The sequence below is a fragment of the Bipolaris sorokiniana genome, assembly GCF_000338995.1.
Source record: "Bipolaris sorokiniana ND90Pr unplaced genomic scaffold COCSAscaffold_10, whole genome shotgun sequence".
NCBI classification, from domain to species: Eukaryota; Fungi; Ascomycota; class Dothideomycetes; order Pleosporales; family Pleosporaceae; genus Bipolaris; species Bipolaris sorokiniana.
The window spans coordinates 1,159,517-1,187,129 of NW_006911904.1; the positions used below are offsets into that span (position 1 = coordinate 1,159,517).

General features: G+C 50.2%; 11 protein-coding genes across 11 annotated transcripts; 7 read left to right on the top strand and 4 right to left on the bottom strand.

Annotated features, from left to right (window-relative positions):
- Nucleotides 1-1,868: 1,868 nt before the first annotated feature.
- COCSADRAFT_222940 (uncharacterized protein) lies at nucleotides 1,869-3,234 on the top strand. The gene is made up of 3 exons (XM_007703781.1): nucleotides 1,869-2,089; nucleotides 2,139-2,263; nucleotides 2,320-3,234. The coding sequence occupies exons 1-3, from the start codon at nucleotides 1,963-1,965 to the stop codon at nucleotides 3,142-3,144; spliced, it is 1,077 nt and encodes a 358-aa protein (XP_007701971.1). The 5' UTR covers nucleotides 1,869-1,962; the 3' UTR covers nucleotides 3,145-3,234.
- Nucleotides 3,235-3,466: 232 nt separating this feature from the next.
- On the bottom strand, nucleotides 3,467-3,781 carry COCSADRAFT_28124 (uncharacterized protein; the record flags this gene model as incomplete). The annotated part of the gene is made up of 1 exon (XM_007703369.1): nucleotides 3,467-3,781. The coding sequence occupies one exon, from the start codon at nucleotides 3,779-3,781 to the stop codon at nucleotides 3,467-3,469; it is 315 nt and encodes a 104-aa protein (XP_007701559.1).
- An 876-nt stretch (nucleotides 3,782-4,657) lies between these two features.
- COCSADRAFT_222953 (carbohydrate esterase family 8 protein) lies at nucleotides 4,658-6,041 on the top strand. The gene has a single exon (XM_007703782.1). The coding sequence runs from the start codon at nucleotides 4,888-4,890 to the stop codon at nucleotides 5,887-5,889; it is 1,002 nt and encodes a 333-aa protein (XP_007701972.1). The 5' UTR covers nucleotides 4,658-4,887; the 3' UTR covers nucleotides 5,890-6,041.
- A 352-nt stretch (nucleotides 6,042-6,393) lies between these two features.
- COCSADRAFT_63607 (uncharacterized protein) lies at nucleotides 6,394-7,050 on the bottom strand (the record flags this gene model as incomplete). The annotated part of the gene is made up of 1 exon (XM_007703783.1): nucleotides 6,394-7,050. A coding segment is annotated over one exon (657 nt), but the record flags the coding sequence as incomplete, so codon positions are not given.
- Nucleotides 7,051-8,265: 1,215 nt separating this feature from the next.
- COCSADRAFT_201252 (uncharacterized protein) lies at nucleotides 8,266-8,767 on the top strand (the record flags this gene model as incomplete). Its single annotated transcript, XM_007703784.1, has 3 exons — nucleotides 8,266-8,338; nucleotides 8,393-8,447; nucleotides 8,568-8,767. The coding sequence occupies 3 exons, from the start codon at nucleotides 8,266-8,268 to the stop codon at nucleotides 8,716-8,718; spliced, it is 279 nt and encodes a 92-aa protein (XP_007701974.1). The 3' UTR covers nucleotides 8,719-8,767.
- Nucleotides 8,768-9,950: 1,183 nt separating this feature from the next.
- On the top strand, nucleotides 9,951-11,146 carry COCSADRAFT_38522 (uncharacterized protein). The gene has a single exon (XM_007703446.1). The coding sequence runs from the start codon at nucleotides 10,033-10,035 to the stop codon at nucleotides 11,008-11,010; it is 978 nt and encodes a 325-aa protein (XP_007701636.1). The 5' UTR covers nucleotides 9,951-10,032; the 3' UTR covers nucleotides 11,011-11,146.
- Nucleotides 11,147-11,167: 21 nt separating this feature from the next.
- COCSADRAFT_38524 (uncharacterized protein) lies at nucleotides 11,168-12,358 on the bottom strand. Its single transcript, XM_007703447.1, has 2 exons — nucleotides 12,015-12,358; nucleotides 11,168-11,957 (listed from the first exon to the last, which is right to left on the bottom strand). Exons 1-2 carry the CDS (start codon nucleotides 12,230-12,232, stop codon nucleotides 11,444-11,446), a joined length of 732 nt encoding a protein of 243 aa, XP_007701637.1. The 5' UTR covers nucleotides 12,233-12,358; the 3' UTR covers nucleotides 11,168-11,443.
- A 1,787-nt stretch (nucleotides 12,359-14,145) lies between these two features.
- Nucleotides 14,146-16,133, bottom strand: COCSADRAFT_343027 (uncharacterized protein; the record flags this gene model as incomplete). Its single annotated transcript, XM_007703785.1, has 4 exons — nucleotides 14,146-14,821; nucleotides 14,868-15,293; nucleotides 15,341-16,006; nucleotides 16,074-16,133. The coding sequence occupies 4 exons, from the start codon at nucleotides 16,131-16,133 to the stop codon at nucleotides 14,270-14,272; spliced, it is 1,704 nt and encodes a 567-aa protein (XP_007701975.1). The 3' UTR covers nucleotides 14,146-14,269.
- A 2,230-nt stretch (nucleotides 16,134-18,363) lies between these two features.
- Nucleotides 18,364-20,577, top strand: COCSADRAFT_223016 (uncharacterized protein). The gene is made up of 4 exons (XM_007703786.1): nucleotides 18,364-18,770; nucleotides 18,850-19,375; nucleotides 19,423-19,873; nucleotides 20,067-20,577. The coding sequence occupies exons 1-4, from the start codon at nucleotides 18,582-18,584 to the stop codon at nucleotides 20,500-20,502; spliced, it is 1,602 nt and encodes a 533-aa protein (XP_007701976.1). The 5' UTR covers nucleotides 18,364-18,581; the 3' UTR covers nucleotides 20,503-20,577.
- A 476-nt stretch (nucleotides 20,578-21,053) lies between these two features.
- Nucleotides 21,054-23,645, top strand: COCSADRAFT_223018 (uncharacterized protein). The gene is made up of 3 exons (XM_007703787.1): nucleotides 21,054-21,548; nucleotides 21,645-21,883; nucleotides 21,986-23,645. Exons 1-3 carry the CDS (start codon nucleotides 21,197-21,199, stop codon nucleotides 23,492-23,494), a joined length of 2,100 nt encoding a protein of 699 aa, XP_007701977.1. The 5' UTR covers nucleotides 21,054-21,196; the 3' UTR covers nucleotides 23,495-23,645.
- Nucleotides 23,646-24,278: 633 nt separating this feature from the next.
- COCSADRAFT_121543 (uncharacterized protein) lies at nucleotides 24,279-27,317 on the top strand. Its single transcript, XM_007703788.1, has 4 exons — nucleotides 24,279-24,704; nucleotides 24,780-25,475; nucleotides 25,522-25,662; nucleotides 25,712-27,317. The coding sequence occupies exons 1-4, from the start codon at nucleotides 24,645-24,647 to the stop codon at nucleotides 26,945-26,947; spliced, it is 2,133 nt and encodes a 710-aa protein (XP_007701978.1). The 5' UTR covers nucleotides 24,279-24,644; the 3' UTR covers nucleotides 26,948-27,317.
- Nucleotides 27,318-27,613: the final 296 nt, after the last annotated feature.

Sequence of the window (27,613 nt, forward strand, 5' to 3'; positions counted from 1 at the left end):
TCCGAGGTGTCGGATGTTCGCAACAAAAAGAGATTGTAGCAGACGAACAATTGCAATAAACTAATGTCCGCAAAAGAGAAAAAGAGACCGGTAAAGCACGGTCAGAGCGGAAGTAGACTGCAGGGTCCCGAAGTTTCTGGGCACAATTTACAAAGGGCGTGGCGATACTATATGCGCATTGATTGCGAGGACGCAAAACTATGCCCGATGACGAATGGGAAGCGCAGGATTACTCGCATCCAAATGTAGTTTAGTGGAAGATTATGTCAGACAGTCGCGGACTTCTTTCGGTGTCCGAGGTAATGCTCGGAATAGCCTTGCGATACCCTTTCATGCATGCCTACTGCGACACAACATCTCAAGTTCTTACCTATTCACAATCAAGAGCATCCACTATAAGCACCATGCCAAGAGATTCTTGGGTGCAGAGTTCGGTCAGGTTCTGCCTATAACGGGATCCAGCCCTCTGTCGCGCACTAAGCCTCCTCCACTTCAGCTGAACATTCTACCCGCTCTTTTTAGATAATTAACCCCACTGGGCTTGAGTCTCGTTCTCGGTCTATGAAACTGTACCCCACAGCCCTTTTGAGCTCGCTGCAGCCATCTCATTACAGCCTGCCACTGCCACTCTGGCCTGCACATGACGTAGGAACCAAGTCTGTCGTCGGATCGACAATAGCTTGGCCATAGTTGTGGTTTTTCTATCCAAGCTCCAATCGTTTCGCGACACTGGCGAATTATCTGCTTGTTTAGAAGATCACACTCCCAGAAGCCTTGGTGTAGCATTGGCATGCTCAGTGGGCTTGCATGCCATGCCTATCAATATCGGCAAACATTGCTGCGGGCTATTCCTGAATACACTGATCTCCAATGCTCCTTGTCCCTGAGATCAGGTCCTGACATCGATTCTAGTGTACCCCAACCAGAATACTCCACTTCCCAACAATCATACCCCCTGCCCCAGACAATGTTGTAGGCTAGCAAGATTGCCCTTGAGCTCACGGGCGCTCTCTTCGAGTATCTAGAACGTACTCTACAAGTAGCGCAGCGCCCTCTACCGTTTTGCCACTGGTAGCAACACTCGATCGTCAGACTATTTTAATGCTCTCCAAGACATTCGCTTCGATCTTGAAACAGTCCGGACATCTTCTGAGAACGAGGCCTTAATCCTAATTGAGCACCTTGTGCGCAGGTGGCGGCAGCGATTTCGCATATGACGGCAAAAGTATCGATAATGTTCGTTGTCACGAAAAAAGGGACTGCCTGACCTCTCGGATCGCGAAAAAATAAACTAATAGTATGGCGCGGAGAAGACGTCAAAAAAGCAAAGTACAAGCCTGCACAAGTCCACCTGAATGGCATCCAAGATTCAACCACACTATTTCTCCAGCAGGCTATGGCGCTATAATACTTACACGTAGCTTGATAGCGGCGATATCAAACAACTATTGCACTCCAGTAATGTCCAAAACCCTTTTTCGAGGATAGAAACTCTTTGTTTTGATACCTCAAAGCCAGTGGAGGCTGGGTCCGCTTCGCCAGAAAAGCAACACCGTTGAGCGTAATAGGCTAGCCACCCATGGGGACCACATACAGGCTAACCCCCAGAAAACGGTTACCAGCCAACCGACCTACACCATCCATTTCACTGCTTTTCCACGCCTCGAGACCTACGCCATCACACTATAGGCGCCACTCCACACTGCACCAGGCCTTCGTTTGCGTTAGTTCCTTTAAACTGGCCCTTCACACTCCTGTGCCGTGCGGTATGTGACAGCAACGCCAACACGGAGCAGCCACGCTTCTATCCGCAGCCCGTGCCCTGGTGGATATGCTCGGACAAGCACACCAAAAGCTATGCGATTTGCGAGATCCACAAAAGCGCATATAAACACCAAACGACGCGCCAGGGGTTGCGATCCATGGTCATCAACTTCTTGACACTTTGTTCCATCACTAGCCATGTCAGGCAACCTGAAGCCCGCCATCATCGGCGTCAATGTAACGTTGATCTTGCTCACTTTGTTGGCTATCAGTTGTCGTGTTGGGAGAAAGTTTCGGATGGTGAGCAGCTTTAGCTGGCACGATGGTATGTTAACCGTGGACATATCTTGATGAGCTTTACTGACGATTACAAGCTCTGGCCGCATACGCAGCACTTTGTGCCATCATGCTCTCGATAGTGCAGATGGCCAGCACGTATATTGGTGGAGGCCTGACCTTCGATGAAATTCCACCTGAGAATATTACTCCCTTTCTCAAGGTTCGCCTCCACAGGCTATGTTTTTTGATATCTTCTGCTAACAGTATACATAAAAGATGACCATGGCATCGTTGTTCTTCTACTTCATGTGCAACTGGGCTGTGAAACATTCATTGCTTTGCTTTTACTCGGAGCTCACTTTCGAACACTCGCATCGCATATTCATATACGTGATGCACGTCGTGGCTTTCATGTTTGGTTTTTCATGCGTCGTCATTGGTATCTTCCAATGTCTTCCCGTCCAGAAATTCTGGAACGACAAGATCGAAGGATTCTGTATCAACATGGACGCGTTCGGCTCCTACAACTCGATCTTCATGCTCTTGAACGACATCGTCCTCTACATCATGCCAGTCATCTTTACCTGGAACGTCCATCTACGCCCCTCTCACCGCATTGCCGTCAACTGCCTCTTTGCTCTCGGAGGCTTGGTCCTAGGAGCAAGCGCCGCACGTGTCTACTTTATGGACCAGCAAGTCAAGAACCCGGATTTCCCGTTCCGCTTCGCTTTGATGATGATCTGCTCTGTCATCGAAAACCACCTTGCTGTTATTGTCGCATGCGCGCCCAACATCAAGGCACTCATCATGCATACCTTTCCCAGCCTGCAGGGCAAGTTCGACAAGATTGTCAGCGATGGCGATGCCTACCGCCGCAGGTACAAGAGCGGCTACAAAAGCAACGGTTCCGCTACTCTCGATGTGGAGTCTTCGGGAATCATGAAGATGAAGGACGTAGAGGTCAAAATCGAGAAGCCCGAGAGACCTGGCTTCTTCTCGAATGGAAGCTCAAGAAGTGGGAAGAACAAGGACCAGTGGTGGCGTGCGCCAAATAGTTGGGCTATCGAGTCTACAACTACAACTGTTACGTCTTCTAACTAGAACTTAGAGCTCCGGACTTCAGGGACATATCATATTTGAAGACCTATTCTTTTGTAAACGTGGTCATGCAAGTTCATTCTATCTTCTTCTTCTATCATCATAGCCGGCTATTCATATAGCGGAAAAGAGTTTTCGTCTTCTCATTACGCCTTCTTCCTGAACATTCTTGCAATCCTAAACTACACTGCTTCCGATATTAACTCCATTTCCCAATGCATTACCCGCCCATTATGCTCGTTGTTGTACATATCATCGACCATGTTTGCTCCGTCTATTAGCAGCAACAACGTTGCCTGTCCCACATGCTTCGACACTTCTAGGTTCACTGGTACTTGACTTCCGCACTCTCCTCCGTCTCACATTTCCGTCTCTTTCCACTCTCTTTCCCAAAACACAACCACCCACTCATGGCCACACGCAGTCGTTTCCACAATGATTCTCTCGAAGTACCATCCCTTGTTGTCGTGATAGTGACGGTAGGTGGACGGGGCAGCGCCGTAATGCTTAAATCGGACGCATCCTGCAGATTAACCAGGGTTGCGCTCTGAGGGCGGTTGGAGCTTGTAGCCGGGTTTGAAGCAGGCTCATGGTAGTCATGGAACAGAACAGAGTTTATTGGGAGATTGCGCGACTGCATTTTTGGTGGCGTTGACTGGAAAGAAATTGTTGGATAGAAAAAAGACGACGACCTTGCTTGTCGGACGGTGTTGCCTAACAGACTTGATGCAGTTAAGGTTTTACTTGACACTGACAAATGGTTGCGCAATAAGGGGTGAGAGGCTCATGGAAAACGGGATTATAGGTGGTGCGTCATTGTTTGGAAAGCCAAGCAACCGTTGTTGCGCAAATGATGAAGGTGAAGGTGAAGGTGAAGACGAAGGCGATGGCTAACCCTCCGTTAGTGTATTACGAACCCAGCCTAATTGGACTCTTGGAGTCAGGCTGCGGTCTCCCTATATAAGTCGTATTATACAAGTTAGATTACAGGGGTAGCTTGTGTTTCGACGTCCGTTAGTGATTACAGAGAAGAATATCGGTCGGATCGTATGAAAGCTATGATGATGTGGGAATTTGGGCAATGAAGTAAATGCCTCCGGTCTCCTAGATCCTCGGACAGAGACGGAGTAGAAATTGATTGTGGAGATTGAGCAAGCCAAGAGCGGGAGAAATTAGGCAATTGCTCGACATGACACGGTTCGCTCAAATCCATGACTAGGAAGTGTCAGATTTTAATAGGCCTGTGAACGTATACGCAAGCCTATAAACACGATAAAGTATCTTCTAGCGTTGAAACAAGAAGACGCGTTGCCTGCCAACAGTGACGTCTTTAGTCTAACAAGCTGACCATAGACATGTACCGTTGTAAACAACCTAAGAATGGACACATGCCCCATGATTGCCGTCCGTGCGTTTCCGGATACGGTTGCTTCGGCGATTTAACAATGAGATTTCCCCAGATTTTCCCGAAGACGGAGCGGAACCCCTTGTGCCACCAATCATCCGTCGGCCTCATTGATTTAGCCACGCCACCATACTCAACATCGAGTTCATGCGTAGGCAATTCTTACTGTAATAATCCGGCCGAGACCTAGCTCGCAAGCGTAGTCAGAACGGATGAACTGTAAATTCCAACCTAGTCTCGTTTCTAAATCTAGGCCAGACTGTAATATAATAGTATAAGTATGTGTCGGGCCTGCCTTTGAGAATACGGCCGTGTCTGCAAAGCATCACTAATCCAACATCATGAGGTCGCACATTTCCTTGTCTGCCGTCCTAGTCTTCGTTCTCGGAGTCGTTTCCGCCGATAAACAAGTGCGCACGAAACCAGACCAAGGAGCCTTAGTCGTCGATGCATCAGGTGCATATCCCAACAGCTACCTTAACATTAGTGCCGCCGTAGCAGGACTCCACAACAACACCGACGCCCAAAGGATCTTTATCTTCCCCGGTACATATACCGAGCAAGTCTACATACGCCGGCTCGCAGGCCCCCTCACTATCCAAGGCTACACAAATGACTCCACTACCTACAAGAAGAACCAAGTTACCCTCACCTACAACCTCTCGCGCAAAACCCCTGGTCTAGCCAATAACGACGCAACATCGACCCTCCGCCTCTGGACCTCCAACGTAAAACTCTACAACCTCAACATCGCCAACACCTTCGGCGCCGGCTCCCAAGCCCTCGCACTCAGCGCCCAAAACACAAACCAAGGCTTCTACGGCTGCAAATTCACCGGCTACCAAGACACCATTTACGCTAACGAAGGCCGCCAAATCTACGCCAAATCATTCGTAAACGGCGCCGTGGATTTCATCTTCGGACTCCGCGCCGTGGCCTTCTTCAACAAACTGGACATCGAAACCGTCGGCACCGGCTTCATCGTCGCTAACGGCCGCGACTCCGAGGAAAACACGAGTTTCTACGTCTTCAACAAGGTCAATGTTACTGGGTCTAGTGGTCCGGGTTCAACAGATCTAGGACGCCCCTGGAGACCATTTAGCAGGGTTCTTTTCCAGCAGAGTTACCTTGGTGATGTGGTTACGCCACGGGGATGGTCACAGTGGGACGATGTGCAGAGTACGGATAATGTTACTTTCCAAGAGTATCAAAATTGCGGGCCTGGAGCGAATGCGTCGGCGAGGGTGAGCTGGAGTTCACAAGCTACTGCGCCGGTTAAGGCATCGGATTTGTTTGGGAGCGATTTTAAGAAGGAGAACTGGGTGGATGTTGATTATTTGTAAATATTTTCATTGAAGGGACTTGTATATATCATTATTTATGGGTTAACTACTGTAAATATTTAGTGCTACTATTTTCCCGAGCTGCTTCAGCAGATTCACAAGTACAATAACTACTTATCTAGCGCTATCCTGACTTGGCTCAAGCTCGTCCGACCTCACCCTGGGACACATCCTCCAAGGTACATCCTCAGGCCAAGACGGCCACAACGTGCTGCTTGGCAAGATGCGTTCCGTGAGGAAGTCCGCATCTTTAAATATTTAATGTAGCTCACCGTACACTTCTGGAATGAGCTTGATCCCAGGAAATGCCCGAAAGGCAATTCGCTTGTAATTCAACCTACACCCCAAAAGTTTTGAGCGCCAGTTCTCCGAGTGGTCATCCATGCGTTCGCCTCTGATGAGTACATAGTAGTGTACCTTACAATCAGTGGTCGTATCAGAAGTCATGATTTTGAAAAGATGCTGGATGTGGGAGTTATTGCTTAACCTGACTATGTCCCGCCAGTCAGAGAAAAGGTGATCGAGGTGCAAAATTGCCTTTCGCTTCAACCCTTGCTCCTTGAGATGAGCAAAGTTGTGCTCAGATGCAGCTCGCCAGATCCTGAACGCTTGTTTCAATACATCATATATGTGAGCGATGTCCTCACTAAGGTCTGGCTCCGAGTACCGGCGGAAGAGGGAGGAATGATATTTGACGTGAAGATAAAAATGCGCATGCCTGAAGGACGTAAGACCAGCAAAGACGGTACTCTGTATCTCTGGTAGTGATGCGTTACCATTCTCATTCATGTCGGAAACCAATTTGCAGAAATTCATGTCAGCCATGATGGGGATGTAGGCTGTAGTGCGAGCTTCAAGCATGGAGCGCGCCTCGATGGTGAGCTGTTTGCATAAAGAAAGTATACTTAAACCTTCACAGAGGGGTTTGTGTGGGCCTGGGGGACAGGCAATGAGGACATTGCCTGCAGTGCCATCACCCAAACTTAGTACGTACTCGGTGATGAGATTGCGGATCTCAGGCGGAAAGCGTAGCAGAAAATTGTCCCGCATCTGCTCGCTTTCGCTGTCTTTCCCTATGAATCCGAAACGTACTTGAGATTGGCGGGTCACCTGGACTGCCTTCTCGACCTCTTTCTTCTTGAGTTTATCATTCAGATAGACCCTAAGTCCAGAGTTAGGAATTGCATGGTAGAAGGAACGATCGGAGTTCGTGGTATTGATATAGAGTTATGTTAGGTCCGAATGTAATCAAGAGCTGACAGTAGCTTCTGTTAAAGAGGTATTGGACGTACTGGAATGGTAAACTTTAGAGAAATGACGAGCTTAATCTCAATCTCAATAGATGGAGGAATGACTCGATAGAGAGGAATATTTTATAATGAGCTGTGGATCAAGTTCTCGATAGAGAGCCATTGAGGTTGGAGAGAGTTATGTATACACCCAAATCCATTGTTAGTGCACGACTTGCTCTTTTCATAGTTGCTAAAGAACGTTCGTATATCGAATTGTGAGTGGGGGGCCACACGTTCATAGTGTCTTTGAAGTGGGCTGGCATCTACCTCCCCATCGTTTCTTTCATGTAAATGAATAAAGTAGAAGCGAATAAAGTAATTTCATAAGCGTTGTACTTCCATTCAAGAGTGACTTGATATACTGGAGGCTGCCCTGGATATGTAATTCAGATTTTTTTATCTCCGGAGTGGTGGCTGAAGGAAGTAATTTAGGAAGTTTCACCAGATAATGAGATCCCCAGCAGGGTCGTAATGAGTAGTTTCGAAACTATTTCCATTCTCAACTATTTGGTATGAGGCCATAAGACACGATATGAAATCGCCATGTCGTTCCCGTTCCGAAGGAGGATTCCAGGGTGTCCACAGTGCTGCGCGAGCTTCATTAGTCTCCGTCTGTAGCTACTTGAATCTTGGAATTTCGATAACTGCTTTAATACACAAAGTGGTGTCGCATTCGTGAGAAACGCCGCCAGAAATGAAGAAATTTGAAAAGTCTGGGTATGTTGATGGCTAATAAAGCTAAGTGGAGTGTCCAAGCAAGAGTTGGAAATGTGCGATCAGGTTGACATTTAAAGTTGACACACTAAGAGTCCTGGCTACTCAAGACATGGACAGGGTATAGTTCGCCCTGCTTTTGAATCAGAGGGATTAAGAATTGTGTCAGTCAACAGGTAAGCTGCTGTCAAATATGCAATCCAGATTATTCGTAGTGTCTCTCGCTCGGTTGTGCGCTTTAATGATGACGTTCTTGGAACATCACCAACACATCAAGCTCGGGCCCGACATACCCCCATACTTTAAGAACTTCGAGTATCCAGAAGAAAAAGATCAAATTTTCTAGAGAACTCATACAAATCAAACCATAATGTCAGGTATCTTGAAAAGCTTTTCGCGCTCAGCGCCCGTTGCGAGTCGCGCCCTTCAACAGCGAGGTCAGGGTATGTATCTGGAGTGTTTTATTACCAAAAGACTTTTTAACAATTCAATCTAAGCTTTGCCACCAATTATTTCTCGCACATATGCTAGCAGCGCCGTACCTGACCAGTCGTCCAATATTTCGAACCCACAGGCGAGCAGCGCTGAGAACCAATCCATCAACCACAGCGCCTCAATTGGACAGACGGACAAGAATGACGGCGACCATACATCAATATAAAACCCAGTCAGTCACCCAGAGAACAATCGAGTAGGAGCGTCAGAGGAGATGACTGAGAGCCAGGACCATATGAAGCATGACCCGAATGAGTCGGATGCGAAGAAGAGAGAGAAGACGTTGGAATATGGCCAGAACAAGCCTTTAGATGCAGCTGACAAGTAAGTTATGACGACAGTCGATCAACGCATTGTACTTTAGAAGTTAAAAAACCAAGAGCACTTGTAAAAAAATATAAAGACTCACCGGAAGGTGCAGTAATCGTAGCTTACTAAAATTCTTCCGAATATACCACTAGCATTCATACACACCAGAAACGATGGGAAAGAGTCTTCTGGATGCCACTTCAGTCTTCCTATTTGCACTTTCAAGAAACTTCCCGTCTGAGTTCACAACCGATACCACGGGCAACAATCAATATAATGAGATCTCAGTCCTGTTTAGTTACCTCTATCATTAATCGGCATTGCTAGCTATTTGACTACATTAGGTATTTACGATCCCTGAAACATACCGTTAAATAGGATCTTGAAGTAGAGCAATTCCCCAGCAGGCCCCCACAGCAAGATTCACTCGTCTATAGGTCAAATGTCAGTTCTAGACGAGCACGATCTATATGGCGCTACGAAATAGGTTAGTGGATAAAAAAAAACTCCTGCATGAAACATACGCGGGATCTGACGACCTGGAGGTCAATGCGCCTTTGAACAATTGTTTTTGTGTGATTGTGATTTCGCGGCTGAGGTATCCGAATCCTCCAATACCTTGGCATCCGAAAGCACTTCGAGAGGCAACTGGCTGTTAGGGCGCGAATCTCCGACCTGGACAGTGCTAACTTGACTATTGAACCGCAAGTAGCTCGAATGACCGCCATGGGAGTTTCCCTTTATTAGAGTGGCTCACTGTTTAGGTAGTTGGTCTGTCGCTATTAAGCACGTCCTTGTCGGTACTTACGTCCGCAAGCCAACTAGCTCAACCGCCGTCCACGCCGCAACAGTTTCCAGTATCTGACGACTGGTAAGATTCCGGACGAAACGATGGGCGCGAGGCTTAGCTCGTGTTTCGAAACCAGGTACCGAGGGCGGAAACGAGGCGGGCGCTAGTGTTTGGCAGGTACATGCAGCCAATAGCCTCCATCGCGTGCATACTTAGCGCCCCGGTGCCATCTCCCGTCGTTCATGCTCTGCTCCTTGAGGTCCACATTTGCCTTGGGCATTCACGGCGAACACTCTGCGTTAGGAAAAGAGAACAACGGCGGGTTGTGATGCCTGGGGCCTGGGAAACTCAACAGGAAAGTAAGGAGGGATATTCCCGTGTGGGACGAAGTGTTTGTCGCAGCCTCAGGCATAAGTAGCAACGATGGCCGCGCGATAGTTTATGTGCTTGTTTTCCCTTCATCACGCTTCATTCGTTTTCCAATCAAACCCTTTTTTTCCTCTTCCAAAGGCTGTGCCAATACATTCATTCATCAGACACAGGATGTCTCTTTACACCGTCCTCACCGCAAGCCTGCTTGCCCACTACGCAAGCGCCTACACCCAAGTCAACGTCCCCTCACCCTTTATGCAAAAAAACATCGACCCCATCGTCTTCCCGGGCTCCTTCGACAAATCCCACCTGCACTCCTTCTACGGCTCCGACGCCGTAACAGCCACCACCAAAACCAGCGCCGAGCTCCAAAAAGGCTGCACAAACGCAGAGGTCGCAGACGACCTAAGCGTCTACTGGGTCCCAACCGTCCTCTACACCGCAGACAATGGCAAATCCTACCTCCCCGTCCCCGTCTCGCGCTTCAGCGCCTACTACAACCTCGGCGAGACGCCCGCCGAAATCGCCATCCCGCAAAACGTGCAAATGGTCGCCGGCAAAGCAGAAGCAAAGGACAAAGCCGGCATGGATCCCAACGCAAAATCAGAGTGGTTCTGCGAAGGCGACAACCCCGTTGCCGCAGATGCAAACGGGTTCCCCAGTAAATCCTGCTCAACACACTTGCAACAGCTCCTGTACTTCCCACAATGCGTCAACACAGAGACGCTCGAGACGGGCTACAAAGACCGTGCTAACGGCACCCCGAATTGGTGCCCCAAGGGCATGAAGTCGATGCCCCAGCTGCGCTTCTCGATCCGCTATGATCTGCGTAAGGTGCTGCCGAACGGCTGGTCTGGCACTGCACCCGTCAAGCTCGCGTGCGGCAATGCGTTTTGCTCGCATGGCGACTTTATCAACGGGTGGACGACGGAGGCGGCGGAGAGTATGGTTGCGACTACCAAGGAGAAGTATCATTTTCTTCCTGTCAAGGGTAGGCTTGCTGCTACGACTTGTAAGCCAAAGGATGCGGATCCTACCCGTGGTACTAGTGATTATGCCAAGAGCGTTGCTGCGATGGCGAAGCGCAGTGTTGCTGCTTGGGGGTGGGAGACGAGGTCTAGGCTTGCTCGTTTGGTTAGCAGGGATTGAGTAGAGGGGAGAGGGGGGTTGTGCTGGTAACAGGCACACACGAAGATTTTCGTTTTGTACATATATTATGATACCAGATTTACCTTTGGCTTGGGTCGATGCGGATATTGTCGACGCAGCAGTAGCTTGCAAATAGGACTTGTTTCTATGATATCTCTTGAGAATTTGACTTGGTTCTTATTTTGTTTAGCAATAAGTGTCTCGATGTCTATACTAAGTACTTATGGAATACTACTAATGGGAGTGACTTACGTTCGCTAGTTAAAAGGTACGGGTTATACCTAAGCCATGGCAATGTCTTGCAAGCAGCGCAAAACATATCGTTCCTAATCAAAACACCCCAAGTGTCTCATAACAACACAGTAAGAGTAAGGCTGAAGTAATTTCCATACATGAATTACTTATACCAACAACTATACACACACTTCCCTCTCTAGTGCAAAAATTCCTTGAAAAAGTTGACCGCACTCCTCTTCGCCCGCTCCAATCCCGCCTTCTGCGCAGCATCATCGGGGTTTCCTCGCACCGCAAAGCCATGCGTCAAGCCCGGGAAATAAATGTACTCCCACTGCACGCCCGTCTTGGGCAGAATATCAAACGTAGCCTGCTTCAACTCAGGCGTGTATGCGAAGTCGTTTTCAGGGCTAAGAATCTGCACAGGAACCTTTACACTCTCAATCTCAGACTTCTCGAGCATCGACGGGTGCGCAGTGGAGATGGCATCGATGAGCGAGGGGTCGGCACCGAGTTTGAAGGCAGCCCAGCCGCCGTAGCAGAAGCCAATGGCAGCGACCTTCTTGTATTGCGACTTGAGGGTTTGAGCGTGCCCTTTGATCTCGGGCCAGCGAACCTCCTTGTTGTGGCGGCCGAGGAAGGCTCCGATGTCGAAGTTCTTTTGCTTTTCTGGGTCGGACAGCGCGTCAGGGTCTACGACTTCACCGTTAAAACTGCCGCAAACTATGGTTAGATTGAGGCGCACATGCATGGATTGAGATATTTCTTACAGGTCGGGTACGTAGACGGTCGCATTGGCTTCTTGCGCGTAGTGGTCCGCGATTAAGCGGACATTCGGAAGCGTCCAGCCGAAAACGTCAGTTATGATAAGAATAGCGGCGTCTTTAGAGTCGCCAGTGACGTAGGCATTAGTGTTGTTGAGCTTAGTTTCCTTGCCAACGGTTTGGCCGTTCCACTTGAAGCCGCTCTTGCAGTTGTCGCAAGACATTTTGATTCTTAAATTGAGGTATTTTGAAAAGGGTTAAACGGACTGATTTTGTGATCGAGGATTCTTGAGGCATTGTAGTGGGGTACCCAGTTCTTAAATCTTCTAGGCATTGAGTGGGGTAATCTGCCCTGCCGTCTCCATAGAGCATGGCAAGAATACAAGCCTGAATCTGGCCGTCTTGCCGTATGGAGAGCCAATCATCAGGCTTGAGGGATATATTGCGTAGATTCGCCTTCCGGCGTTGCCATGAGCCTGGTGGACAAAACTCCCGAGACTCCACGCAGGCCGCCACTCTACCAAAACCGATAGCGCGCAAGAAAATGAGCAACTTCAGGGCTTTATAACACTGCTACAGTGTTACAATGATAACTATTCTCTACGCGTATCGTCTTTTTCGTATCTCAAATCATTATTCGTGATTATAAAAGGCCTAAAAAAAGGGCGTAGGTAAAAGGCGCTACGGATTGTGTGAAGTGCAAACCATTTTGGAATCCCGGGAACTTTCCGCACTTAGTGCCATAGTAACAATGATGACGATATTCCGTAGCGGAATTAATCGCCGCCTGCATTTAGATCCGAATGGGTCCCGATCGCCGAGTTCTGCCGAGGTACAGGTTTTGGGCAAACGTCAACTTTTCTATCATCGACGTCTTTCCTTTTTTCATTCAGTAAGCCCACTTTGTCAAGCATATCCACGCAAAGTGATTATACACAGTAGTTTTCTGAGAATTATTTGCAACTCATCCTCTGCTATAGTTCAGCAAACACGGATACATATTGGGTAAACAGACGCTCTCTCAATTCCTGGACCCTCTTGAGCATAAAGCTATGCCTTGGTGGCATATGTCTTTGAGACTGTAATGCTGTTTTATATTATTCTCTCGGATATGTCCATCATTCGATACCGAAACTTGTTGTGTTAGCTGTTTCCCCCGAGATTCGCTCACCCAGTGACCCCGCTTTCTACAAATCATATTTGCATCTTTGGCGGTAGTACCAAGATTTACCATTTGTTGTACGTAAAGAAGTCCAAATGTTTCTTCACTTCGAACCAGGGCAAAGCTACTCGCGTAGCTTCAGAAGTCCAGACTACCCGCTTAGTAAGGACCCCGCTGCCACGACCAAGAATGTTTCGGGATGTTCTCGTCTTGGCTCCGCAAAAATCCCCGGCATTTGTTACCAGACATCTGGACCGCTTACAAATTTCTAGGGATATGAATCTGGTGTGCCAACCGCTTTGGGACAGTCCGGCAATTGTGCAGCACCGATATTCCTGGGTCATCTTTTTGGAGTTGTGCCACTGCCATATGACATAAGAGGTAGGTAAGGCCAGTGATTCCTGGCAAATGTAAAATCTTGATATGCTTCTTTTTTGGGGCTAGACATGGGATTTCAAAATCTCACCATTTCAGCAGAATTATTCAACATCAAACGACTGGACCGCTTGCGTTGGGTATCTTCCGGTGAGACATAGATAAGCTGACTATACCGCTTGTTGCCGAGTCACACATCCCTAGGTATACCAAGACGTTTCCTTAATCTGATAGCCGAATCTAGACTTTGGATCATGTCATATGTTGTCGGGGTCCTGGGACGAAGGTTTGTCCCAAATGCCGCTTCATGTGCAGGTCAGAGTTACATCGAATGCGAAGTAAAAAGCCAAGACCAATCTTTACAACGTGCGCAGTAGTTATAGGTATAATTTCAGCTGTCGGGAATCATATGCATCGGGGATGCGCGGCTGTGTCCGGCAATAAATGTTTTACAGAGATGTATGGGGGCGGGGTGTCAAGCATGCTGACGGCCATATGCGGCAACGCAGTCCCTAGTTGCTGAACCGAGGAATCGCTTGCGCACACATCATAACTACACTAACTTCAGCCTAAAAATGCACATCGATTTAACTCACTCACCAGTATTCAGTCAATGCTGTGCTGCTGAGGATCAGGCCATTATACTCTCGCGATTGCATCATTGGCGCAATCTTGATTTACCGTGATGAAGATGTTCGGTTTGTCACCACGAGGCCTTGTTTAGTCACAGCTTCGCTAGCTTTCTTCCGGTATCTGGTACCCATTTCTGTATGCCTGGGCAGCTGGACCATGCTTTTGGGAAGAACTGCGGTCCAAGGGTCTTCTTTTGAACTTTTCCCGTGACAGTTTTGGGCAGCTCATCATTTACAATTCGCAAAAGTGTTGGCAGCTTGTACCCGGCCAGTCTTCCATGGAGATCCCGCCGTAGCTCATCAATAGTTAATGAGTTGCCTGCATTGAATCGCTTGCCTGGAAAATCCGTTGTCATATCTTCTTCTTGTAATGAGAGTAGGGCTGCCACACGTTGCCCAAACTCCTCATCTGCAACGCCGACAACCATGGCTTCGGCGACGTATGGCAAGCCCAGCAGCTCTCTCTCGACATCCAGAGCTGATATTTTGTATCCTCCCGACTTGATGATGTCTAGGGATGCTCGACCGAGGATGAAGTAATACTTTCCTTCCCTTCGTGCAAGATCACCGGTTCGGAAGTACCCATCTTCATCGTGCGCAGCGGTTGTGCCTTCAGGGTCATGTAGATATTTCATAAACATATGCTATGTTTTATTAGAGTCATCTTCCAGCAAGTTCCAAGTGACGTACCGGGCTCTTGACGAGTATCTCCCCTTCATTTCCCTCGGACAGCTTCACATCCACACCGCTTACAATTTCACCCACAGAGCCTTTAGGCGTGTCTTTATCTCCAAGGCGCATCTTGAGGATTGCACCAAATTCAGTTGCTCCATATCTTTGCAGGATATTCTGCTGCAAGAGGTCTGTCCAAAAGTCGTTTAGCGGCTGAGGTAACGCCGACGTTCCATATAAACAGGCGCGGAATTGTTGTGCACCAGCAACGTACGGAGCTAGTTCATGTGCAGGGAGTTTACGCAGGTGGATTTGATAGAATCGTCTAAGCCGCATCCAGATAGTTGGAACGGCCGAAAAGAATGTAAGTCGCCTTGAAGGGTGGGCTGCCCCCTCCTTCCAGCGCTTCCACGTCCAGGCCTCGTCGAAACCTCCGCTACGGAACTCGATACGACTTCCAGATATAAGGAACGGAAAAAGTTGATGCCGACCCCTGTGGCATGATGTACTGGAAGGAGGTGGAGTATGACGTCGTGTTCAGTCAAGCGATAGTGGTCAGCGATGGACAACGCACAGTCAAAGACGTACGATCTCCGCATCACTGCACCCTTGGGTGGTCCCGTGGTGCCACTTGTGAAGATGACCACAGCCGGCGCATTCTCTTCCAAGGCTCGATCCGATGAAATGATTATTTCCTGAGCGTCAAGAGTGGGTGATGAGACGAACGGTCCTATTTCGACAACACGAAACTGCGGGTTGCTCGTAGAACAGATGCGCCTAGCAAGAAGACGGCATTTGACTATATTCTCCGAACTCGCAAGAACAAGCGCTGATCTTGACTTTTGGATGAAGTATGCCGCCTCACTTACAGGCACGGCTGGCGTCATTGGCACTGCGGCCGCCCCTAGCGCCAGTACCGCCAGCATTGCCACGGTGCATTCGTAACCGCCTGGCGCGACGATGGCCATGTACACCTCTTCTCTCTTCTCTAACGCTTTGCGGGTTGCGTCATCGAGGGTATTGAGAAGGGTGTTTCGCAAGGCCAAGACATCTGACAGCAGATGGATATGGGTCTTCTGCAACTCGACACGGGCATCTTCGATCGCTATATGCGCGGGAGTTTGGTTGGCAAATCGGAGAAGGCGACCGAAGAGAGGCTATGCGGATATCAGTAACCAGTTGCAGTCGACCTAGATAGATGCGTGGAGTGTGGTGAGTTCGTACAGTGTTCGGAAGCACGTTGTCGCCAACATGGCTAGGCACCACACTGGTTCGGTCCACCATGGTAGTTTTGTTAGTGCTGCTGCCGTTGCCGTCTTACTCAGACCAAGACTCGACAAGTACCTTAAATGCGCTTCCCGGCGTGCATCGCCGGCACGTGTGTCCAGGATAGTAGGGCAGGGCTACTGTGTCGAGCGCTAGCCAAGAGACGTGGGGAAGTCGAGTCGCTTGCACTTGTGGGGAGTCATGGCATTTGGGTGCAGGGTGTCTTACTAGTCGATCGTGGCACAAGATCGCGGGGAAGACTCCCGTGGCCATCCCCGCAGTCAGTCGCTTCGGGCGCTAGCAGCCCGGCAAGGGCGCTCAGTACCCGTAACTAGTGCATGTCAAACGTCTTCTAGGCGACACTGCCTTTGACTCGCACAACGACGAGTCTGGTCATACCCATGCCCTTTTGGGGTCCCTCATCTTGACCGGGCCCCTGCCGAGCTATCCTTACACAAAGCAGACCCCGAGACCACTGCCAGGACGGCGACCACACCACCCGTCGAATGCCGACTTCCCAACAAATCAGCCTGGCATGATATCACTATACAGAATACCCTTCCTGCCAAGTCATGCATCCTAGCATCTAGCATGTATACATAAGTATGTACTGACGAGTAGTACTCGAGTGGCGGTGCTGCGTCTTCCTTTGATGCCCATGGCTGACATTCAAAAGGCAGCAAGCAGTTCATGGCCATCCTCCTCTCACATGTGATTGGGAGACGGGCCCGATGAAAGTTAAAAACTTTCAACAAAGACGCGTCTCGGCACAGCCGTATAGCATCTGTCATGAGTTTCCGGTCAACAAAAAGTCTATCGTGCGTGCCCCACGCTTCAGTGTCTCAGCTGTGTCCACAGTCATTGCATCTATAGGTTGTGCGGATTGCCTTGTTGAGTCAATCTCCGGGCTTATTTTTCCCTGTTTTTCCATACCGTCGTTTGGCTGTGTGACGGACTGTGGTGCCACCGCTCGCACCCGCCAACCGAACGGATCACCAGGCGTATTCGGTTACTTTGGCGACGTTACGTATAGGCTCGGGCTCGCACCCGCCTAGAATTCAGCCGATTGCTCAGTTATTTTGGTGGTTCGTTCGCGCATCGTGCATAAGGCGTTTCGCTTACCTACAGGTTGCTGTCATAGCACTAGGCGTGGGTCAGTGATGGTCCTCTTGTCAGCCACAATGGCTATAGCCACACCTACTTTTGGCCTTGTTAATATGCCGCCTTTTAGACCAGGGGGTTTCTTGGATTGTTTGGTACCTGTACCAGAAAAAATGTTTGCCGGCATCACATGCTGGTCTTTGACCCACATTGGGACGGACCACGCGCAACGTGTCTCCCCCAAAGACCTACCGATCAGATGACGTATTGTTGCTGAGCTTGTGGAATTTTTACAATGATAGCTCACACCGCTTTGTAAAAGATGCTATTTGGAGGATCGCGATGGGGGTCCTCTGACACAGGGCAAGGCGCCAATACGTTGCACCTTGTGTCGCCAGGGGTGCGTGAGTGGTGCGCGCACGACCATCCGTACGCCTAGCAGGGTGGGCTCCAGGTTTCTGTTGCTTGAGGCGTACACCGACCTAAAAAGAGGGACGTATTACGGCGCTTTGGGCTGCCATGGTACCGAAGATCGAACATTTTGCCCTGGCGGCAGCACGCCGTTTGCCTTGGCCGCACACATACAGCGCAAAGCAACCAAGGCCGCCATTTCCAATGCGCCACGCAGGACCAAAAAAGACGCTGCCGCGACAGCAGGATTAGGCGACGCTGGGATGGCGGCTGCTCTGCAAGCGACAAAGACAAGGCAAAGAAAAAAGGGTAGGACCCATGTGCGCCCTGGGGCTTCGTGACCGGGATGCAAATGCGAGGGCGTCAGCAAGGAACGATGATCATATTTTTTTTCGAGCCGCATCCATCCCAGGCCCTGCACCTGGTCCTGAACGATGAAGCTGAAGGAAGAAAAAGCAATATACTTGAACACCCCCCACCCCCTCTCTTTGGCGTTGCCCTCTCCGGCTGCGGCCATACTCAGCGGGCTTGGACCGTCTGCGAACGCCCGGGCGGCGGCTGCATGTCATCCGGCTCCGCGATGTTTGGTGGTTTGGCGGTGCCTTGGGCGCATTCTTGCAAAAGCGGCCGGGGAAGGCGGCACGAGACACGTTTGGCGCGGTCGAGGGTATGGAAGCGAGTCGTCGATAGGGCAGGCTGGCGGGGAAGCGGGCAGTGGGCATGGCGTAGCCGCACAGATGTTTCCGCATGCGGCCATAGCTCACTCGGTCCGTGGCAGCGTGGACCGATGCCGCCCCCCGTCACATCAGGCGCAGCTCCATGGGGCCTTGCGGTGAAGGGGTAAAATTGGCCTCGCGTGCTTCATATGTCGTGTGTTTGTTCACCTACTCCAGAGCGTCTATGACTCTTCCGCGTCTTTGGTATATATAAATAATTTCGGGAAACGCCTCAGCCATGTCCCTAGACCTACCACTATTGATCAGCAGGAGCAGGTTGCTGGGCACTGTCGCGAGCTCTGCCCCCCGCCTACTCAATATGATTACCAAGCCGGACAATCTGGCCCGTCGAACAAAGTCATTCCATCTCTCATGTCTGGATCAGAACATTGTGCGCGTGTATATACAAACGCTGTGTATATTTCCCGTATGTTGGCCCAGAAGAAGGACGAGGAGGAGGGAGACACGACCGTCGTAGTAGTAGTAGGTGCTGATTGTAACGCCAGTTTCCCGACCAGAATAATGCCGAAGCTGCCATACATGCGCTTGGGAATGGTATTCGCCTCTCGCTCAAAAAATTTCCTTTCCTTGCTGGTCTCCTCTCTCTGCCCGATACTGCCACGGGGAGACTTGCTCTGGAATATCCCATTGAAGTGTCCGACGAAGAGCTGAATTGCATATTCCGATCAAAGCAAATCCCTTACCATGAGCGTGACTTTCCCTACACATACGAACAACTCAAACGAGACGGCATGCCACCAAGTGCTTTCAAAGGTTCCATGTTTGTCCCCGAAGATCTTGCACAGTACCCAGGTGTTCCCAAAGACGGCGAAGGCAAAGTCGATTTTGGAAAGAGCGACGCGCCCGCGATGCGATGTCAAGCATTCTTCATTCCTGGCGGATTGGTCCTTTCCACCTACATGCACCACAGCGTATCCGACTTTTCCGGCATCAACCTTTTCTGGGAAACCTTTTCAACACACGTATCCAATCTCCCGCGCCAACACTTGATAAGTGATAGCAAAATCTTTGGTACTTTTCCTAGATCCAAACTTCCCAATCACAACTGACAATGACAGATACAATAAGCGTTGCTGACAGGCAATCGCGACTACGGCAAGCCGTTGATTGGCACATTAACCCACAGCAAACAGGTGGCGCTGCTGCAGACTGCTACTGTGATGGGCCACCCACATATCGCAGGACATTACCCGCCGACACCACCTGCGCTCAACGTCTTTTTGTAATTCCAGTCTCTCGCATACGCAGATACCAGGACATGTTGCGGCCTCACTTCCCACCGGACAGCACGCCAACAATGTGCAATGTGCTCGCTGCGCTGGTGTGGACGCACGTCACACGAGCCAGGGGAGACCGACTGCTGCAGCACGACTTGCAAGAGACGAACCTCGGCATTGCCACCGATCTACGCAAACGTCAGAACCCATGCGTCCCCGCGGATTACACGGGCAACATGGCCTTATTTTCAAAAGCCACTCTCAACGTTTCAGACCTATTGAGCGAAGACCGGTGAGTTTGCTCTTCTTCTTTCTCCACCCAATCTCCTCCCCCCCTGCGATCGGGTTTGTTTCACCTCTTTTTTTTTTTACGTTACACTTTGTGAACCCAACCTCCCAAGGCTAAAACAAAGTTTGTTCCTCTGGGTTCAAGAGAGAGGAAGAAAAAAAGAAAAGAAAAAGGACTTTGCTGACTTGGGAAACAGCGTAACCCTCCCCACCATCATCCGCGTCATCAAAAAAATCCAAACTGCCATCCAAGGCGTCGACGACACGTGGGTGTCACGCCATCTCAAATTCTTCAAGTCGATCGCGCAAATCACCGATACCGAGATTTCACTAGGTTCGGCATTTGGGTCGGACATATACATTTCGAGCTGGTTAAACTTTGGCGCAGACCTCAGCTGGGGTATCCCGGGTACTGATCAAGGTAAACAGTCACTGGCCGGTCGGCCCGAGTTCATCAGGCGCACGTATGCGCCGAGCGATGGTGGAATCATCTTCTTGCCTAGACGCAGACAGCTGGTCAATGGCGCAGAGGCGCCATTTGAAATTTTGGTACGACTTGCCAAGGAGGACATGACGCGCGTGCTCGACGAAGAGGGAGGGTTGCGCAGCTGGGCGGATGCTGTGCTTGAGTAGATTGGGGGTTTGTATTTGACCACCCTTCTACCAGACAAGAGAAGTGTGTTTGCCCTAGTGCAACGGGCTATTGATGAAGCATTTTGGGAGTTGCAACTCAAGGAGCATCTGGCGTTGTTTCTTTTCAAGAGAATTGGGTTATTCTCTGGGTCACCGGTTGGGATTGGACATCTGATATCCTGTACAATTAGCTTGTTTTGGGGTTAGTATCTTGGGACTGAAAAGTGCAGGTCTGTTTGCTTGTTTCGGCATATCATTTACAACTGTAATCAATTCAATCTTGTTTGCTTTTCTCTTTGTATCCCCAAATGATTGAAGTCGTTTGGATCGTCCACTAGTTAGGATGTTCAGTTGACGCTGCCTGCATTGGGATAGCATATACGTAGCCCCGCATCGCCGGCTCCACATGCCTAAGAGGCGGGGCCCGCACCGTTGTTCGCATCCACAATGAGACCCCCGCCCGACTCTGTTGTCTCGATGACTGGAAGCGAACCGAGGTAGTAATGCCTGTCACCTCTCGTAATAGCACCGGACAACGTCAACCGGTAGTGCTCTGAAGTATACAGGCTGTATCACACTGTTCGCGAAGAAGATAACGGACTTCAAAAGGAATACGCCCAGCTCACCCTATGAGGCGGCTGGCGACTGGCTTGGTTGTAAGATCTTGATAGCAAGCAGGCGATCGAATGGCAGCATGACAGACTTCACCGACAATCTCAAACCCTTGTACGACGGTACAGCAACGATCCAGGCTGAGCGCGACGGCTCGCGCATCGATGTTGAGCAACTTGCACACCACCTCCTCGGCCGTGATGACTTTCTCGAGCGGCAGCAAAAAGTTCTCGCCGTCTTGAGCAAGGAGAAGCTCTTCCAAAAAGACCAGCAACTCAACCTATCGCGGCCTGGCCGGTACCATCTGGGTCTCGCGCGGGCAAAGGCCATCCAGAGGCTGAAGAGGCCACACAGCTGGGATGACGAGGACTGTAAGATGGCGGAGTATCTCGTCGACGAGCCGAGCCCATATTTCTTGCACACGGCTATGTTCGGTAAGTCTAGTGATTATTGCAAGCTGAGATACATATCATGCAAACCTTGTGTAACTGGGGCGCTTGGGCTAGGCTGACATGTCCCGTGTCACCCAGTCACAACAGTAGGCGAGCAAGGCTCCGAGGAACAGCGAAACTACTGGATGCCCAAGATTGTCAACTACGACATCATTGGGTGCTATGCGCAGACTGAGCTTGGCCATGGCAGTAACGTCAGAGGGCTGGAAACTGTGGCCCTGTGGGACCCAATAAAAAAGGAATTCGAGATACACAGTCCAAGTCTGACTGCCAGCAAATGGTGGAATGGGTCAATGGGAAGGACCGCCACACATGCCGTATGTGCCTCTCGCCCTTGTTGTACGACGTTCCAGAACCCCCTCTCCCTACCAAAATTCGCTCTTGAGAGTAAGGCAATCGCTGACGCGCGCCATCCGTAGATCGTAGTGGCGCAACTATTTTTGCCAAAATCACGCAACCTGCTCAAAGCGAGTAAAGTTTCGGAACCGAAGAGTCTCGAATCGGATTACGTCGCCCACGGCCCGCAGACATTCATCCTGCAGATCCGGGATGAGAAGACGCATCAACCTCTTCCCGGAATAGCGGTGGGTGACATCGGGCCGAAATATGGCTACGCCAGTATGGACAATGGCTACATGGTCTTTGACCACTTTCGCGTGCCCAAGTCGGCTATGCTGAGCCGGTATGCTGAGGTGTCAGACGAGACGGGTGCATTCCTGCGGAGAGGACATCCGGCTGTTGTGTACGGAAGCTTAACATTTGTTCGAGGACAAATCATCATGCATGCAAGACTAGTCCTTGCACGGGCAGTCACTGTTGCAGTGCGGTACTGTGCTATCAGGCGACAGTTCAAGGACCGTGATTCCACTGATCCATCGGACGAGGAGATGAAGGTGCTCGACTATCCGACTGTGCAAATACGTGTCCTGCCGCTCCTTGCAACTGCTTTTGCACTGCATTACACGGGTGAATACATGTATACGTTGTATCAGAGATCGCGGGAGACGATTGAGACTGGAGACTTTGGTCCTTTAGCGGAATTGCACAGCGCAAGCTCGGGGCTGAAGAGTCTTTGCACGACGCTTGCTGCTGATGGCATTGAAACGTGTCGACGCGCAATGGGCGGCCATGGATACGGCGGTGGCAGCGGCCTTGTTGGACTCAATGCTGACTACCTATCCAAACCGACAGTCGAGGGAGACAACTGGATGATTACGCAACAAGTGGCCGCGTATCTGATCAAGAAAATGAGAGATGTCATCAAATGTCCTGATGCGTCACCCAAAGACCCAACGGATGGGCTGTTCAGGTTCTATCTCAAGAACCGCAATGATCACATGCCTCAGGAAGTAGCAAAGGACGGGTCAATAGATGATCAGATTATAGTCCGGGTCTTTCAATGGCGGGCAGCAGACTTGTCATACCGCGCCTATCAGGCTCGCGTGGTGGAGAAGCAGTCATGGACACGCCTGATGATACAGCTCCACAGTCTCAGTCGTGCATACTCTGAGCAGATTCTCGTCACCAACTTCTACAATGGCCTCGGCTCTGTCTCTCCGGCCAACCAGTCTGCTTTGCGAACATGCTTCCGGCTTTACGCCTTGTACACACTTGATCAGTGTGCTTCCTCGTTTATTATGACGGCTGCCGTCTCACCCGAGTCGGTATATGCTTTACAAAACACGGTACTTGATTTGATGACCGAGCTGCGGCCAGACGCTGTAAAGCTTGTAGATGCGTGGTCCATACCAGACTTTCTTCTGAACAGTGCACTCGGGAGGTATGACGGTAGGGTGTATGAGGAGTTGTTCAACATGGCGCATCGCAAGAACCCACTGAACCAGGTCACTTTTAATGTGGACTGGCGTAGTGACGAGATTGTGCTGGGCAGCGGAGATGGGGGGCGGCATGTGTTGGCGAAGCTGTAATATCCAGCCAATGCATAGTATACAGTTCCCAAGAGGGTGCTGGACAGAAACCCGTCAAGTGTCAAGCGTGATGAGGAGGCGAAACGTGGGTAGCGTGAAACTGGATCGTGCTGATCCTTTGTTCTTTACCCCTCTTCCTTTTCCTTTACATTTGACTCTGTCGGGTCAGGGTCCTGATGTGAAATTAAATGGGACAAGAATAAAAGAAAAAGTACCCCTGAAGACGTCATGGCACAGCTGCTTGTCCGTCTAGCTGCATTGCCGTGCATGGAGAATCGGCCGATGATGCTATGCAGTGAATCTAGATATGTAGAGCCACCAAGCCACTGTGTATGTAGGTATATGCATATGTAACTGTAGTTAGGCTGCCGTTGGAAAAGGGCCGATTTAAGCCTGCACTGTGAGCTGATTCGAGGCCCTGGTATATGACCGTTGAAACGACGGCATCCGGGGTATGTGGGCTGGTGGAGGGGTCGGGTCCCTGGTCGGAAGCTGGCCGGAAGCTGGCGGACATAAGGCCGCGAAGGAAGCTGGGCAAATACGAGGCCGGATAGAGACAAAGGATGAGAAGAGTTTACGCTAACAGGTGGACGAGATGCTGATGGCCGCGTCGAAACACTGATGGAGCTAGGAGACAGCAACTGTAGTAGAAAATTGGAAAGCCGTTGGGCAGCCAAGCCAAGGCCTCACTCCGAGTTTGACTCAGCAACGGTCGGAGGCCGAGCGCCTGTGACGCACGACGCACGACGGGGGACTGCGGCACATCGAACACACTCACTTGCACGCCCACACACACGCCCACACCATGCAGGGCCGTTTTCCCGGCCGCCGGGCCTGAACCATCCCACCAACCCCCTTGCCTCCTACATACCATCTCGACCAGAAAACTTACATGGACGCTCTTCCGCTAGCCACCAGGCGCTTCGCTCGATGCTTGTAAAGGGCGTTGACTGGGTTTCAGCCTGATCGCTCACGTGAAGGCGCGCTACACCCCTCCTGGCGCGCACGCCTCTGGTGATTGCGCACCTCCAAAGGCCTAAAGCAAAGAGCCATAGTTGTGTAGACTGGACCGGGTGCTATTAACTTCCCGTCCTGTTTTTTCTTATTCGCCTCCACATCATCTGCTTGCACTAGACCCCATCGCCCGTCAATGTCCTATCGCGGAAGGCCCAGCAAGGGTTGCGAGGCTTGTCGAGCCCGTAAGGTCAAGGTGAGCACGCCGTTCCATTGCCCTTTCTCTCATGGCCACATTGCACCCCCAACTGCCAGGCTAATGCCACCATAGTGCGACGAGGCCAGGCCGGCTTGCAGTCGATGCACAAAGGCTAGCCACGAGTGCAAGTATCGCGATCAAGCCGATATCCTCTTTCGGAACCAGACTGCTTCGGCAGCACAGAGAGCCGAGGAATCATGGCGGAAGAGATCTAAATCCCACCAGCGTCCAACCACGGCAGAAACAAACACCGCTGCCTATGTCAAGACGCCTCCAAGCGATGCATCTACTCCGCCCACGCTCGACGACACACGCTCCTCGAGTGGGAGTGTGCACTCGCCCAGCGGGTCCACCGATGACGCTACCCAGGATGCATCCAACATTTCACTGGCTACTATTGACCTAAGCAAAATGACCATTACGCCGGCACCCAATCCCGATTTCCGCCGCAAGGCATTTGAGCGATTCGTCTATGACTTTGTTCTGCCCGACTCGCCCACCATGCCAAAGGACGAGCCCTCAGACGCCTTGTGGACTTTTATTCCCGTGCTGTACCAGGGTGCCTCGGAGGACTCGTTGATAGCTACTACTGTTGATGCTGTTGCATATGTCAACTATGCGAATAGATGCAAGGATGCCCATGCCGCTGCATTAGGCGAGGAGTGCGTTGCTAAAGCCATTCCCATGCTAACCAAGGTGATTGCGGATAAGAGGCGATCGGCTACGAATGAAGCATTGTGCTCAGTCTATCTTATGGGGGTTTATGAGGTATGTAGGGACTGAGTTTTGGTTGGCAGAGTCCTAACTTTGTCAGAACCTCACCAATGTGCAGCGAAAAGGCACGTTTATTGCCCATCACCATGGTGCTACTGCGTTGCTCCAGCTGCGAACTGTCGAGCAATACTACAGTGACCCGATTTCCGCTAGATTGTATGAAGTAGCCTATGCACAAATGGTAATACCGGCGTATATTTTCTCTATGCATTGCTGACTTTGTCGAATAGTTACTCGGCAACCTACAGTCAGCAAAGCGCCCACCCATTCCTAAAAAAGACGTAATCAAGGTGGAGGGGTACCTTCCCAGTCTTTACAGCAATTCTCACGTGTTTGTCATCCGTCTGATCTGGAGAGAAGCCATGTTGCACGCAAAGTGGCATGAGATTAAGCAAAGCGCGAACCCACCCACTAGTCGCTTAGCTATGCTAGAGATTTTCCAGACCGCTGTCGAACTAGATGGCGCGTTTCAAGCCTGGGAATCGCCCCTCACGCCGGCCTGGGATTACCACATGGCACCGAATACAGCAGAAGCTAGGACAGCTTATGATGAAAAATGGCGGAATCTCTTCCTATCAAGTCGAGGTGCGCCGCCAGAGATTCATGCATACCAAAGCCTGAAGAGGTGCTGGATCTGGGGCTTTTTTCGAACCAGTCGAATATTTCTCCTTCGTGACCTTCTTGAGATGCTTAATTGGTTGTTGCGATTCCCAGAGCCGGCCTTGCCTTATCCTTCTATGGCCGAGAGCGGTTCTACAACTACTAATGGGCAGTCCGTTCCTGTTTCACTCAGTACCAGGAGTCTGCGTATGCAACAATCGATCACTACTACCCACTTGGTTGAGGTCATTGACAAAAATTGCTCAGCATTGTTCGGTAGCTTTACAGTCCCTATACATCTCAAATCATACAATGACGTTGTTGGGATGAGAGGTTATGTTTGTTTGTGGCCACTGGGTATCATGGACGCTGCTCTAAGCTCGGGTCTTGTTCCTGATGTTAACGGGCCAGGAAGCCAACAACCATCGCCAGCAACCCACTTTCCGACGTTTCAGACGTCGCCAAACAGCGACTCTTTCCAATCAAACCCAGGTTCGGAATTCAAAAACGCCTACGCATTGGCACCGCAATTCTCGGAGCTCGCCAACATCGTACCGAAACTGGAGGCAACGAGTGCAAGCAACAGTCCAGTGAACAGCACACCAGTGTATGACCACATGGCGAAGAAGAACCACATTTTCGACTCCAACCCAGCGCATCCTTATGACAGTCCAGTACATCTTCCGGTGGACTTCGACATCCCCGAACCAAAAAAGATGGACGTTGCATCAAGACGTGAGTGGGTTAACCGCCTCTTGTACTATTTGGGGACGGAGCTGGGACTCAAGAAGGCGCTATATGTGCCGCTTACTGAGGGATACTTGCCGATTGTGAAGCCTAGCGTTGATCATCTTCTGGGTCGGTGATGATGATTGGGTTAGAGAATGGTGGCATGAAGGATATTTTGTTGTTTACAACGCATGAAGATTCGGAGCATGAAGTAACAAAGCATCATGCGGGAGTTTGGTTGGGTTTTTGCATGTGTGAGGGCGAATTTTCTCGCGTTATCTATTAAGCAACATATAAATGTTTTACTTTTCTTGTTGGGTGTATTTGATGGAGAGGAGGGGAGAGGATATACCGGTTGTATATAAGCAAGGTTGGAAGTTGTTGGCGGTAAGGTAATAGGAAGTTGAGATGGGAGAAGTGGTATATATATGGAAAGATAAGGACCAGGAAGATGGTGTAGCAACAGGCTTTCTAGATAGATATCATCAGGTATTGAATGTAATCTAGTACATTGATCACATCTCATTGCTCAAGCGACGGAGATAGGCCCCGCACTAGTGCAACCTCCGACCCCACAGTTTAGGCTTACATAACGCACTCGTGTAACTATCTGAACCTCTGACCCAACATTTGCCCCGTCCGCAGCCGCGATCCGACAAGCCGCGTTGTTTGTTTCGGTCTGAGAGTTAACTGGATACTTGGACACATTTCGATCTGAAAAACCGCAACACGACAGCATTGGTTGCAGACGAAAAGAGCTAGGAAAGAAACGGGAGTTCAAAAAAAAGAAGAGAAAGAGAAAG

Excerpts from the sequence above, each read along its gene's own strand:
- COCSADRAFT_222940 (XM_007703781.1), top strand. The coding sequence starts at position 1,963 with ATGTCAGGCAACCTGAAGCCCGCCATCATCGGCGTCAATGTAACGTTG. Across the intron at positions 2,090-2,138 it reads CAGCTTTAGCTGGCACGATG|CTCTGGCCGCATACGCAGCA; the intron begins GTATGTTAACCG and ends GACGATTACAAG. Across the intron at positions 2,264-2,319 it reads ATATTACTCCCTTTCTCAAG|ATGACCATGGCATCGTTGTT; the intron begins GTTCGCCTCCAC and ends TATACATAAAAG.
- COCSADRAFT_222953 (XM_007703782.1), top strand. The coding sequence starts at position 4,888 with ATGAGGTCGCACATTTCCTTGTCTGCCGTCCTAGTCTTCGTTCTCGGA.
- COCSADRAFT_38522 (XM_007703446.1), top strand. The coding sequence starts at position 10,033 with ATGTCTCTTTACACCGTCCTCACCGCAAGCCTGCTTGCCCACTACGCA.
- COCSADRAFT_38524 (XM_007703447.1), bottom strand. The coding sequence starts at position 12,232 with ATGTCTTGCGACAACTGCAAGAGCGGCTTCAAGTGGAACGGCCAAACC. Across the intron at positions 11,958-12,014 it reads ACCGTCTACGTACCCGACCT|TTTTAACGGTGAAGTCGTAG; the intron begins GTAAGAAATATC and ends AGTTTGCGGCAG.
- COCSADRAFT_223016 (XM_007703786.1), top strand. The coding sequence starts at position 18,582 with ATGTCCCTAGACCTACCACTATTGATCAGCAGGAGCAGGTTGCTGGGC. Across the intron at positions 18,771-18,849 it reads AAACGCTGTGTATATTTCCC|TTTCCCGACCAGAATAATGC; the intron begins GTATGTTGGCCC and ends TTGTAACGCCAG. Across the intron at positions 19,376-19,422 it reads AAGTGATAGCAAAATCTTTG|ATACAATAAGCGTTGCTGAC; the intron begins GTACTTTTCCTA and ends TGACAATGACAG.
- COCSADRAFT_223018 (XM_007703787.1), top strand. The coding sequence starts at position 21,197 with ATGACAGACTTCACCGACAATCTCAAACCCTTGTACGACGGTACAGCA. Across the intron at positions 21,549-21,644 it reads CTTGCACACGGCTATGTTCG|TCACAACAGTAGGCGAGCAA; the intron begins GTAAGTCTAGTG and ends CGTGTCACCCAG. Across the intron at positions 21,884-21,985 it reads GAAGGACCGCCACACATGCC|ATCGTAGTGGCGCAACTATT; the intron begins GTATGTGCCTCT and ends CGCCATCCGTAG.
- COCSADRAFT_121543 (XM_007703788.1), top strand. The coding sequence starts at position 24,645 with ATGTCCTATCGCGGAAGGCCCAGCAAGGGTTGCGAGGCTTGTCGAGCC. Across the intron at positions 24,705-24,779 it reads GTCGAGCCCGTAAGGTCAAG|TGCGACGAGGCCAGGCCGGC; the intron begins GTGAGCACGCCG and ends ATGCCACCATAG. Across the intron at positions 25,663-25,711 it reads AAGTAGCCTATGCACAAATG|TTACTCGGCAACCTACAGTC; the intron begins GTAATACCGGCG and ends TTTGTCGAATAG.